The following is a 14,085-nucleotide window of genomic DNA, read 5'->3' as shown; positions in this document are numbered from 1 at the left end:
AACAGTTTGGCGCCCACCGTGGGGCATAGTGATCATTTTCTATAGCCAAGCCTCGCAAAACCGAACCAGCCATCACAATGTCCGAACCGGCGAATCCTTCCAGCACCTGAGTATGTCACCCTATCTTCCGCAAAGAGAGTTACTTCTGCATCTGCAGGACCAGTCAGTGCATCCCCGGCATCCAGCCAAATGATCCCTGCCAGCATGTCGACCAGAGCCATGCCCCAGCCTTAGAAACCACCGCAGATTCCAAAGGCAACAGGTGCATCCAATCAGTCCAAATCCAAAGGGAGAGCAGCCCCAGCAGAGGAGGCGAAGCAGTATCCAGAAGCCCGACCCAGGAAAGTTCAGGCGCAGAAGTTCTCCGAAGCAGAGGGTCCCCAACACTCGATCCGATGCAGGTGATGATTCAGGGGATGGACATCCTGCGTCGGGCTGTTGAAGATCCGAGGAAAGACAACCAGAACATGATGGCTCAAATCGTGATGGCAGTCCAGTCCAAACCAGCATCAGCACCAGAGGCTATAGCCAGAACCAGCGGTGGAGGACTGGGTCGACCAATCCCGTCAGAACTAGTTACCAGGCTGGATCTTGCAGGGGTAGCACCCAGCGAACCAATCGAGCCAAGAGGATTGGGATGTCTGTCATTTGATAATCCATCCAGTCTGCAGCAGACAACAGGTAACGCTTTATTTAGCACCCCTTCTGGATCTGACCTTCCACCCTTTTCAGGTACCCCACGCAACGACACACCAGGATGGCGATCGGACTGTCCCCAATGCAGCAATTCCATCCTGCAACCAGTTCACCAGTGGAGCCTGGATCAGAGGATTACAGTAGACACCAGGATGGCAGCCTGGATCCATAATCAGTATAACACCAGTAACCAATCACCCAGCACCAGGCCAACTTCCTGGAGCACCCTGGCTAGGAGGTACACCCGCTGGTTCCTTCCCGCCTGTTTCTAACTCTCTTGCAGAATTAGGTAACTCGCTGGAGCAGCAATACCAGGAGCTGAGGGAGCTAATGTACAGGATACCAGGCGTAGCCCGTCCGCTGGAGAAAGCAGCCAAAGATAGCTACGCAGACTCACCTTTCGTGGATGATATAGCTCTAATCGGTGTTCCTAAAGGATGTGTGCCGCCAGCTATGACACTCTATGACGGGACCACAGATCCACTTGACCATATCAACCACTACAAGCAGAAAATGATGGTGATAACCGCAACTGGATCTCTAAAGGAAGCTTGCATGTGCAAAGGTTTCGGATCAACACTGTTAGGAGCAGCCCTACAGTGGTTCGTCGGCTTACCGAACAAAAGCATATCCAGCTTCGCCGGCCTAGTCAATGCCTTCAACCAAATAGCCACAAGAGAAAGCCGAGAAGCCAGCGACCTCTACCGGCTAGTGCAAGGATTTGAGGAATCCACCCGCGATTACTTGAACCGGTTCAACAAAGAGAAGGTGTCAATTCCGAGGTGTGATATAGCAACCGCTATACAAACCTTCCGCCGAGGGCTGCACCAGGATTCACAGCTATACAAGGAATTAACCATGCATCCATGCACTACCTTTGAGGAGGTGCAATCGAAGGCGATTGCTGTCATGAGGCTGGAAGAAGACTCTGCACCTGTAAGAGGCACTTATGATTCATACCCAGTATCCAGAAAGGCTCCAGTAGAGAAGAAGAGCGAAAGATCCAAACCCTACAGCAGGAACATGAATAAAGTTTCTGGAAATTCAGAAGGAAAGCCCGAAGCAGATCTGCCTCCGAAGGTAAGTGAGTATGGTTTCACTACCAATCTTGCAGGACTATTCAAAGCCTTGAAGGAGCTGGGACGCAGAGTCAGATGGCCAAAACTTCCAGAAGGAAACCCCAAAGACGAGAGACACAGGCAAAAGTGTGAGTTCCACGGCAGCAACACTCACAACACCGATGAATGCCACTCCCTCAGAAAGGAAGTCAAATTCTACTATGACCAAGGAAACCTGGATCATCTCCTACCCAGAAACACAACAAGAGTAAATTCAGCGGATCAGGTTCTGCCCTCCCCTCCTCCTCATTGTTCTAGAACTGTGAATGTCATTACAAGTGGATCGGAGCTGTGTGGGTTGACCTACTCAGCAGCTAAGAGGCACGCAACCAGGGCTAAGGGAGACAGACCAGAGAGCTCCTGCAGGGTTAACCACCAGAATCTGCCGTCAGTCACCTTCGACGAAACAGACGCAGGATCTACTCCCAAACAAAGACCACGATGCTCTAATCATCACGCTTCCCATAGGAAATTTCAAGGTGAAAAAGATCCTGGTGGATACCGGAAGCTCCGTCAACTTGATCATGATGGAAACACTCAAAGGAATGGGATTCACCGAGAAAGATCTAGCAAAGAAGGCAATTCCCTTGGTTGGTTTCAGCGGCGAAACAAAGCACTCCCTAGGAGAAATCATCATCCCAACCTACGCCGGGGGTGTAAACAAACAGGTAAGGTATCTGGTTATTGATGGGCCCTCTACTTACAATGTAATACTTGGCAGGCCCTGGATCCACGAGATGAAAGCAATTCCCTCAACGTATCACCAATGCCTGAAGTTTCCAACACCTTGGGGGGTGCAAGAAATACGTGGGGACCAGGAAGAAGCTAAGGATTGCTACAAGGTGGCTCTGAAGCCGACAACAGGTTCGCCCGCATAGAAATTACAGAGCCGTAGCGCATCCAGGACGAGTACATTGAGCCTCGGCAGTGCGGAACTAGACGAAGTCATCTTTTGGACTCATTTGCATCCGTAACGAACTGTTCTCATTGGATCTGAGTGTAGAGGTAAGATTCGTGAAGAACTCGTTCGGTTGTTGAGAACTAACATAGATTGCTTTGCTTGGTCACATGATGATATGATAGGGATAGACCCAAGTGTGATAACTCACAAGCTAAGTGTGGATCCAAGCTATAAACCTGTGCAGCAAGAAGAGAAGAAAATTTGCTTCGAAAGAAACCAGGTCATAAATCAAGAAGTAGATAACCTGCTTGCTGCAGGAAAGATTCGTGAAGTAAAATACCCAGAGTGGTTGTCTAATGTGGTAGTGGTCCCAAAGAAGAATGGTAAGTGGAGGGTCTGTGTCGATTTCACGGACCTAAACAAAGCTTGCCCAAAGGATCCGTTCCCTCTACCACACATAGACGCCATGGTGGACGCTACTGCAGGCCACGAGATGCTGACATTCCTGGATGCCTGGAGCGGATATAACCAGATAAAGATGCACCCCAGTGACCAAGAAAAGACAACGTTCAGATCCGAGAGAGGTATCTATTGTTATAATGTCATGCCTTTTGGACTGAAAAATGCGGGATCAACCTATCGAGGCTATTTGTAAACATGATGTTTAAAGAACAAATAGGCCAAACTATGGAAGTATATATAGACGATATGGTCGTCAAATCGAAGCAGGCTTCACAGCACCACCAGCACCTGGCAGAAACTTTCAATACCCTCAGGAAATACCAAATGAAGCTGAATCCCACGAAGTGCACCTTCGAGTATCCAAAGGAAAGTTCCTAGGGTACATGGTGACCCGAGGGGGATAGAGGCCAAGACCGAGCAAATAAGAGCAATTCTGCACTGGAATCACCACGAAACCAAAAGACGTCCAAGACCTGACGGAAGAGTGGCGCCTTAAACGATTCATATCCGGATCCTCGGACGGATGCAGGCTATTCTATGATATACTCAGAAAAAGCCAAAGATTTGAATGGACGGACGACCACGAGAAAGCATTTCAGGAGCTAAAGCGCTATCTCAGCACCCCACCTCTCCTGTCGAAACCAGAGCCAGGAGAACCACTTTTCCTATATCTCGATCCACGAAGCGTGATCGATGCGTGCTAGTAGTACGAGCAGGAAGGATCACATCCAAGATATACTACATCGCAAGTCTCTGCTCCCGGCAGACCAGTACACATCACTAGAAAAACTTGTCCTTGCACTAGTTACTGCATCCTATAAACTGCGTCCCTACTTCGAGTCTCATACTATTTCTGTGATAACTAATTACCCTCTTAAAACTATCATGAGAAAACCAGAATTGTCAGGACGAATGGCTAAATGGTCCGTGCATTTGAGCGGGTACGATTTGAAGTTTGAACCCCGTACGGCCATAAAGTCCCAGGCTCTGGCAGACTTTGTGTCTGACTTCTGCCCAGCACTCCAGACCCAGGCCGAACAGGACATCCTGAATCTGGAAGAAGACAAAGGAGAACAAGTATGGGAGTTACATGTGGACGGAGCCTCAAACGCCAAAGGAGCAGGAGTAGGGCTGGTCCTCAAATCACCCCAGGGAGACCACATAGTCCAGGCCGTACGATGTGAATTCAAAGCCACAAACAACGAAGCAGAATATGAGGCACTAATCCTGGGTCCAAGCGCTCGGATCTCAAAATCGGACACCTTCGGGTTTGCGGTGATTCTAAGCTTATAGTTAACCATTTTAATGATCGCTATGAAGCCGAGAGACCCCGGGATGATGGCCTATCTAGATATAGCAAAGGAGCTGAAAGTTAGGTTTGTCACATTCAACATCAAGCAAATCCCGGGAGCGAGAATGCGAGAAGCGACGCACTAGCCACCCCTGGGGCAACCTTCAAGGCAGAACTATCTCCACGATACCAATTGTCCACGTCTTTGGAGCCAAAGAACGCTAAAATCTCAAAGCAGGAAGCGAGAAAAAGTGTCTTTGCACCAACAAAGTGAAGAAAATACTCCCAGATCGGAGGAAACCCTACCTAGTCCGTTGCGAATGACGTCCTACCAGCAGATAAAAAGGAGGTAAGGGGCTTTAAAATGAGAGCATCCAGATTCCTACTAATCGATAATGTTCTTTTCAGAAATCCCTCGCTGGACCCTACCTCGGATGCCCTGGATCGGGAAGAGTCTCAGTCGCTTTTTTGCATGCTCACCACAATGGAGAATGTGGAAACCATGCGGGGGCGGAGCCTGTCCAACAAGGCACCGAGGCGGGGATACTTCGCCCACAATGCGCAAAGATGCCATGGAATTCGCAAAAGATGCGACGCTTGCACGAGCCACGCCCACGTTAGTCACCAGCCAGCAGAGCCTCTGCACCAGGTTATCTCACCGTGGCCTTTCATGAAGTGGGGGATGGATATCGTGGGACCACTACCCAGAGCACCAGGAAACAAAGTCTACATGCTCGCCATGACGGATTACTTTTCCAAATGGATAGAAGCGAATCATTCTCCCAGGTTACGAAACCCGGTGATATCTTTCATTAAACGCAATATCATATGCAGGTTTGGCATTCCATCTGAAATTATATGTGATAATGGGTCCCAATTCATTGGAAATAAGACGGAAGCTTTTTGTGCTAGGTGGAACATCTCGTTGCGAAATCTACTCCCGGGAACCCCAGTCCAACGGAAAGTAATCCAAAGAATAAGATTATCATTGAAAACTTGAAAAAGAAACTAGAGGAGATTGGGGGCAAATGGGCAGAAGAGCTACCTCTGCGGTTCTCTCCGGTGATAGAACCACACCAAAGGTTGCAACGGGGCAAACCCCTTTAGCCTGGTGTTCGGAGCGAAAGGCGCTCATCCCATCCGAAGTCGGGTCCCAACCCACGATATGGATGCATCACGAGAAGATCGGAACCAGGTGGAAATGGCAAGCGGCTGACACGATAGATGAACTCGAACCGGCGCCCGGATCGGGATGGCTTCCTACCGACAGATCGTGGCTAAAAGCTACAACAAGAACGTAAAAGTAATAACTCTGCAGGTAGGAGATCCGGTCCCGAGGAAAGTCTTCCAGAATACCAAGAACCAAAGAAGGGGGAAATTCGCCTACAATTGGGAGGGACCATACCAAGTAGAAAGCACGATTGGAAATGGAGCCTATCGACTCATGACTATGGAGGGGCAAATGGTTCCCAGATCCTGGAATATCACCCACTTGAAAAAATATTTTACTTAAGTCACCAAAGATGGTCAAACAACTGGGTACTCAGCCTACCAGTCTGACCCGACCCGGGTTTTAGATATTGCCTTACATATTTTCTGGCACTGAATATTTTTCTATCTCTAAGTATCTTTATATCTACAAATCCTCTCTGGCCCTAAAGGCATTTTCCTGCTTCTAAAATATTTTTCTATTTTCAAATATTTCTCTGGGTCCGAGATATTTCCCGATTCCGAATATTTTCGGCTCCAAAACGTTATTTTTGAAATTCAACATTCCTGGTTCTAATAGCCTTGCTTGTATTTTAATTCCAACAAGTTTTAAATTGTAAAACCACCATGAATAATTTAAATTTTTTCGAGTAAGCCAAGGAAATAAAATGCAAACTAATCTGGCAGAGCCTGTATTCATTGCAGAAGGCGTGTGTCCGTGGCTAAGCACGTACAATCGGGACAACCAGCCTCCCGCGATGCATTAGCACCCACGCAAGCCTGGCTCCTCTGGACGAGTGGGCATACTAGACCCCTTAGCCAGCAATCTAACAGCGATGGCCAAACAAACGACGTGCATGCACAAATCGAGCACCGAAACGGTGCGACACAAAGAAATAACCAAAAGAGAAAATACTTAAGTCGCAAAAAGCAAAGTACGTCGGCATCGAACCGACCCAAATACATAAACTGTTCAAAATAAAGATGTTATGCCCCGTAGGGCCAAAAACTAACCAAACCTAGCAAAGTCTTTCAGGTGCAAAGGAAAACTAATCTACGTCAATATGCTCCACACTTGAAGCGGTACCGAGCATCGGGAGCGGAGAATTCACCTCTTCCTCGGACTGGTCGTCAAGAACAGTGCCGTGCTCCACCAAGCCAGCCCAATATATCCAGTTCGGACCGTCCGGAAAGGTAGCAGCGAGCCTCCCCTCTTCAGCTCCTAAATCCCAGGCCGAATGCTCCCCCTTCTGGAACGTCTTTATACAGCTGATCTTCGTTTCCAGATCAGCATAGGACATAGCATCCACTAGAGTCCTTTTCAACTCCTGCACATCAGAAACCTTCTCCTCCTGAATCTGGGCAGCACGAGCCTCTGCATCAGAAGCACGTTTCTCCACCTCCGAGATACGCCTCTCGGCCTTCGAAAGCACGCCTTTCAAAGATCGCGACCTTCTCTTTAGCATCGCGACCTCCTTCTCGGATCGCGACTTTCTTCTCGGACCAGAAATCCGTCCCTCGGCAAAGAGAAAAGACTGCGTCGCAAACTCGCTTCCGAGTGGCCTCCTCCAACAAAAACTCGGGACTTGTTTAGATCGGCTGAGTCTTGACCTATCCTCATTGGCTTCTTTCGCCACTTTCCGGAGTTTCGCATTTTCTGCTACCAGGGAGAGGCACCTTCTCCCGCAGACACGGGGCCATCTGAAAGGACTGGTGGACCGAACCCGTCGTCAAAAAAAAAAAAAAAAAGTATATATAGCAAAGGCCAATGATCGTTTACCTCAAAAGAATGCTCGTAGCACGATCCACCAAGTCGTGCAAAGGATTGCTATCCAGTATGGACTAGGAGCCGGAAGAAGCATCTGGCTCATTAAGTCCAAGCTACTCGTAGACTTAGCCTTACCAAAATTGTCCTGGAAGTGTAAAAACAATAACCCCGAGACGATTTGGAACCGTATAGCCCTGAGAAGCGGGAGCGGCTCTAGAAGCGTATAGCCCCGAAGCGGGAGCGGCTCTAGAAGCGAAGTAGCCCTGAAGCGGGAGCGACTCCGAAGCGAGAATAGCTCCGAAGCGAGGGATGGTTTCGTACGTTGGAATCACACCGACGCGAGCATAATCGAGCGAGAACCAGAACGACTTTGGAAACCGGAGCATCTCCGAGAAAGCGCACAACCCGTGCCCAGGTAATGGAGGCCTCACAGCCAGAGGTGTAGCTTCAATAGAGTCTGCTCCTTAGCCGGCCCACAAAGCAGAGATCTCCTTTTGGGACGAGGTCCGAGCAGGGGCGGGAGTAGACTTTCTCTTCTCGGCGAGGCTTGGGGGCGGCAGTAACTCTCGCTCTTTCACTCTCGAGCCAAAACATCCTGTAGTGAAATTCTAGATTTTGCGAACACGGAAGCAAAAAGATTAAGTCGAAACCGGATATATGAAAAATCCGAAAGCAGAACCAAGTCAAAAAGGGAAGAACAACGTACTAGTCAACATTGAATCTTTTTCTTCAAGAAATTTTTTCTTCACCACAAAGCAGTGAGAATCTGAACCGTTTGGGAAAGGTCCTATTTTCTGGAGGTGGACCGAATAGCTTGGAAAGAGATGCGGTTACGTCGGAGACAAAGGCAAGGGGCACAAACCTGCACAAAAAACCAAGTAAGGAAATATGAGCATCAAAGAAAAATACGCGAAATTAGGGCATGCAAGTACCGTCGTTGATCGCGACACCGACAATGTAGTCGGTCGGAGCGGAAGAGTGTCAATTTTCACAAAAATAAAGCGGTAAAACCACTTGCATTTGTCATCCGACTTCACGGGAAGATGATGCAATTCTTTTCCCCGCTCGAACCCGAATGGTCACTTGACCCGAGCAAGGGACCCGACCGAGAACAAGTGTGCAAGGTCCAGGAGACCAATCTCATAACCAAAACGGTTATTCATAGCATCAATCGCAAGCAAGGTCCGCCAAGTGTATGGGGCCACTTGGCAAATAGCCAATCGATTCAAGTTCGGATACTCTTGAACCAAAGGAGGAAAGGAAATCGGAGACCCAGGACGAAAGGCGTATTCGTACAAGCAAATCCACCCTTCCCTCACTGAGTCGGCCTTCTGGCCAGGAGTCGGAATATGGAACACCACATCATCAGAGAAACCAAAGGTTTTCTTGATGTGATCAAAGTCCTCGGAGGTGAAGTTGGAATCACAAGAATGTTTGGCGGAAAGGACGCTTGGCGGAGAGGAAAGCATCGGACAAGCGTTACACGGATCCGAGGCCGAGGTCGAAGAAGCCGATCTTTGTGACATAGTATGCAAAGAAATGAAAAGAAAGTGAAGATGAAGACGAAGTACCTGAAAAAGCAACCGTGGAAGGGATGAAAAGTGATTGATGGTGATAGGAAGTGAGAGGTAATAATGAAGGGAGTTGGGGAATATAAAAAGGGGGAGGATACCGAGGGAGTGGCGTGAGAGGAAGAGTTTGAGGGCAAGTGGGGAGTTAATTGGCGGTTGGGAAGCATTAAGTAGGGGAAGTTATAGAAACCAAGGCAATCGCTAAAGCTTCGTCGTTCCCGCATCACAACAGAAATTCCCGCCTAAAAACATTTGAGACGGAAATTTGGGGGCAATTGTTAGGGATAAAAATTGATTTTTATCATACGCAACGTGGCACCACTTTACTTTGGAAAAAAGGGAGACAATCAAGGGCGGCGTGGCACACGTCGGTTGGTAAAGAAAGGAGAGATGGATTCTTTGAGGTGGCAAGCTATGGGCCATAAGATTAAGAAAGGGAACAAACACATATTGAAACAAAAGTATCACACGTACAACAAGGGAGGAATCTTTTGAAGTCAACTAACTACCACCTATTCTTTAGGGATTTGACCAAGTATCCAGGAGCAGAAGCAGGGAACGGTTAGACAATTCTAAATTCGATTAAAACTATAAAAGCGAGGGCAAAGCAACGTACAAGGGGCATTCTATATATCATCGAGCAATACTTGTCTCTAAAAATCCATCAGCAATTGGCGATAATTACTTAGCAACATAAAAATTGTATTTCCTTACTTGGGCATTTTTTACATCGATTATAGTGCAAAGTTGGCGGGATTCCGACTCCCCCCGCGGTTGTTCCCACACCGGGTTTTCCGCGTCACCAAAAATCTCTCGTGTCATCCTTTTTGTTTATCTTTTCCTTCCTTACTTCATCGCATATTCGCTCTTTAAATTAGTCGTAATCCAATATTAATCGGCCGTAGATCAATCACTATCACTCACAAATTACATAAATAACTCGGTAAATTTTTACCAAAACACTTGTGACCATATTTTACGATGAAATCAATCTTATGAGAAGCATCGGTGCTTGAACCTGGGAAATAAATAACTATAAATAACTAATTTCACGATCAATCATGAAAATAATAAGCACCGTAAGTATATGGAGGTGGTGGAGCGCCAAATCGCTTCACAAACTATAGGGTGCTAAGAATCAATCATTGGAACACAACAATCACGATCAATTGCCCTACAATTAAATAATCATTCTTGCTTTACAAAGTGTACATTGTTGGATTATTGTGATCCAATTATTAGTCAAATGTTTGTTCCCTACAATTTAGTTAGTGGTTAACTAGATTCCTAATAATGTGATTGTGAATTAGTGGACTACCTAGTTATTAGGATTAAGGGTAGTGTACACTCTGAGTGGTAGATCATGGTTAAGTGGTTAGCTCTATATCGTTTATTTAAAGACGTCTATTGTATTATGTTTAATTGAGTCAGTTTACGAGAACTTTCTCCATATGTTTCACTCTCCTCTCTCATTTTTAGTCTATCATACATCTCCTCTAGAAAACAAAAGATGTGATAATGGTTTATCCCTCATCATGAAGTCGCTGTGTAGGTAATTGTTGGAGGCTATCGTGACATCAGTAGCAATGGTTGATGAGCCTTATCTTCGTGTTTCTACTCACGTTTTGTACATTGGGCTCGATAGAAAGTTAGAAACACATTAAGTTATGCTACAAAGTTCACTGGTATTTCAAATGTAGGCTTCCCAATGTGCATCAAGTGAGTAGTTTTGTTTCCGTAAACAAGCCTGGGCAGCCTCTAGTGTATTTATAGTTTGTAGAGGTTGCTCGCTGAACACATTCTGGATAACTGCTGACGACAGTAGTGCATCTAAGGGGATCATTGACATACTCCTTATAACATTCTAAGCAACATTTTTTCTCGATCTGGCACATAAATGTATGTGCTGTTGATGCTTAGATTCTTCTCATGGAGTTCGTTTGCTTTGTGACACTTCTTTGACCAAGTTTTCCGCATGTATTTGCGCTTTTTGTAAGATGTTTTCACTCTCCTTAAAGACTGGTCGAACTGATTCTAACTTGGGTTTTGAAGATGCTGGGAGCTGGGGTGTGGGAAAAAAAACAATGGCGATTGGAGTGGCCATTACGGAGCTCCCTTATGAGTTTCATGGTAATTTGGAATTTGCTTTTGATGTGGGTGCTTTGGTGATGAGTAAGGCTTTCACGGTGTCCTAGATTTTGTTTTCGCTTTCGACCTCTCATCATCTTCCACCGGCTGGACGATTAAGCTTTTACTGCTGCCTGAAACATTTTTAAGGATAGTACATGCAGATCAAAATATCAGAATATTGGACAGACAATATATAAAATCTGGACCATCAGACGGAGGCTATTTCAACCACATTTTAAAAAACGGTTTTTCCCGCATTTACGACGGCCTGACCAAGATCAAGATAAAACTGATAAACTGTAAATCTGATGATGAACACAAGGCTTGAATCCCTGATTCTTATTGAATGAAATAGAAACGTAATATAATGCTAATACTTATACACAAGCTAGTCAAAACTACCCTAAAAGATATCCTATAAACAAGGTAACTGAAAGATTACAACCATACAAAGACTTAACAATATGTGCAAGAGTATAATAGAAAATATGGTAAATATATTCCCATATATTTGGACGATATGGTGAATATATTTCCACCCTCCCCCTTAACTTGGAGCATTTGGTAATCGAATGCCCAACTTACGCTACAAATAGTCGAATGCTTCACCTCCAAGAGCTTTAGTGAAGAGGTCCGCTATTTGTTCTTTGCTCGGAACATGAATCGTTGCAATGTTGTTATTAACCAAATGTTCTCTAATGAAATGACAATCTATCTCAATGTGTTTTGTGCGATCGTGAAAAACCGGGTTTTTAGCAATGTGCAAAGCTGATTTATTGTCGTACAAAACTCGCATTGGATGTTTGTGAGTAAAACCGAGGGAAGCAAGGAAAGATTTCACCCAAATGAGCTCACGCGTCACTGCCGCCATGGCTCTATATTCGGCCTCTGCCGTGGACAAGGCCACCGTTGGCTGCTTCCTAACTCTCCAAGAAATGGGCGTGTTTCCTAGAGCAACAAAATACCCTGTCAAACTCCTCCTCGTTATAGGACACCGTGTCTTTGCTCATGACGATACCCTTCCTTGGATTGCCTTTTAGGTACCGTATCACTCGTAGTGCTGCATCCCAGTGTTCTTTCCGTGGGCTTTGAACGAACTGTGACAAGATGTGCACTACATACACCAAATCAGGTCGGGTTATGGTAAGATAGACAAGGCGTCCTACCAACCTTCGATACATCATTGGGTCTTTCAAAATGTCACCTTTGGCGAGAGCCAATTCGTGATTCTGGGGTATTGGAGTGGTAACGGGCTTTGCTCCCTCCATTTTTGCTTCCTTGATGATTTCGATTGCATACTTGCGTTGGCTAAGAAACAAACCCGTTGCCCCTTGTGCTACTTCGATACCCAAGAAATACTTAAGTCGTCCCAAATCTTTAATTCCAAATTTTTGATCGAGAAAAGATTTCAAATTGTCACAAGCTTTGACATCGTCACTTACTACAATCATGTTGTCAACATAGATTAAAATAGCAAGGAAAATACCGTTCTTTGTCATTGTAAATAACGAATAGTCCGCCATTGATTGTGAGAAACCATAACCTTTCAATGCATCCGTCAACTTTGCGAACCAATTCCTTGAAGCTTGTTTTAATCCGTAAAATGATTTCAAAAGACGACATACCTTACCCGAGCCATGAGCTTCGAATCCCGGTGGCAACTTCATGTAGACTTCTTCACTCAAGTCACCATGAAGAAAAGCGTTATTCACGTCCAATTGAGCAATATTCCACTTCTTTGCCACCGCCACAACTAATAGGAGTCGTACACTGGTCATCTTAGCTACCGGCGCGAAAGTTTCATGATAATCCACTCCTTCAATTTGAGTGAACCCTTGTGCTACTAATCGAGCCTTGTAGCGTTCGATACTTCCATCTGCTTTGTGCTTGATTTTGTAGACCCATTTACACCCAATAGGTCGTTTACCTTGAGGCAAGTCTACAATTTTCCAAGTCCCATTTTTTTCGAGTGCATCTATTTCATTTGCCATTGCAATTTTCCACTCATCTTTCTTGGCGGCCTCAAAATAATTTCGTGGTTCTTTCGTAGCATCAATGGCTCCAATGAAATTCCTATGAGAAACGGAAAAACAACTACTTGTGACATAATCAATTATTGGATAACGAGTACCTTTCGTAGAAGACGGAGGTTGAGACGTGTGAGCTGTTCTTGTGGGCATGACACGAGTCGACTTACAAACGTAATCCTTTTTCCATACTGGCTCAAATTTTTGTCTTTCTCCTTTTCCAAGTCTCGGCTCCTCCCCTACAGTTGCATTTTCCACCTCGACATTTAGACTGGACCCTATTCCTCCATTATTTTCGACATTATTTGCATCTGAACTATCCCCTGCATTTTGATCTATGTTGTGGGTGTCCTGCTGATTTGTCGAAATAGGTGTGGAATTTGTGTGGGTTTCTTTGTCAGATAGTGGAATTTGGATAATATCATAATCTGAGGAGATATAGGGCGCGTCACTCAACTCTCCCCTTGACTCATTTTGTGGGTCATTTGAGACATTATATGGAAAAACATGCTCGTAAAATTTAACATCACGGGATACAAAATGTCGACGAGTTTTTAAATCATATAACCTCCAACCTTTTTAGGTCTTTGGATAACCAATAAAAACACACCGTGTTCCTCGCTCTTGAAATTTGTCTTTCGGTCTTTGTTTATTGTGAGCATAGGCAAGACATCCCATGACGCGTAAGTTGTCGAGGTTGGGCGAGTGACCATATAAGAGTTCATAAGGTGTACGGCCGTTTAGGACTTGGGTAGGTGTACGGTTGATAAGGTAAGCTGCAGTTAAGACACACTCCCCCCAAAATTCGATGGGCAAATTGGCTTGGAAATGAAGGGCTCTTGCGTTTTCTAAGAGGTGCCTATGTTTACGCTCTACCCGTCTATTTTGTTGAGGGGTGTCAATCACACTAGT

General features: G+C 45.7%; 1 protein-coding gene across 1 annotated transcript; it reads left to right on the top strand.

The window, feature by feature from the left end:
• The first annotated feature begins 3,870 nt into the window (after window positions 1-3,870).
• On the top strand, window positions 3,871-4,470 carry LOC141629110 (uncharacterized). Its single transcript, XM_074442167.1, has one exon. It carries the CDS (start codon window positions 3,871-3,873, stop codon window positions 4,468-4,470), a length of 600 nt encoding a protein of 199 aa, XP_074298268.1.
• Window positions 4,471-14,085: the final 9,615 nt, after the last annotated feature.

The sequence above is a fragment of the Silene latifolia genome, chromosome Y (assembly GCF_048544455.1).
Source record: "Silene latifolia isolate original U9 population chromosome Y, ASM4854445v1, whole genome shotgun sequence".
Classification (NCBI taxonomy): domain Eukaryota; kingdom Viridiplantae; phylum Streptophyta; class Magnoliopsida; order Caryophyllales; family Caryophyllaceae; genus Silene; species Silene latifolia.
The sequence above is the reverse complement of the archived record's forward strand: the minus strand, read 5'-3'. Positions and strand labels throughout refer to the sequence as shown.

Coding starts and splice junctions, on each gene's coding strand:
- LOC141629110 (XM_074442167.1), top strand. CDS start 3,871: ATGCGTGCTAGTAGTACGAGCAGGAAGGATCACATCCAAGATATACTA.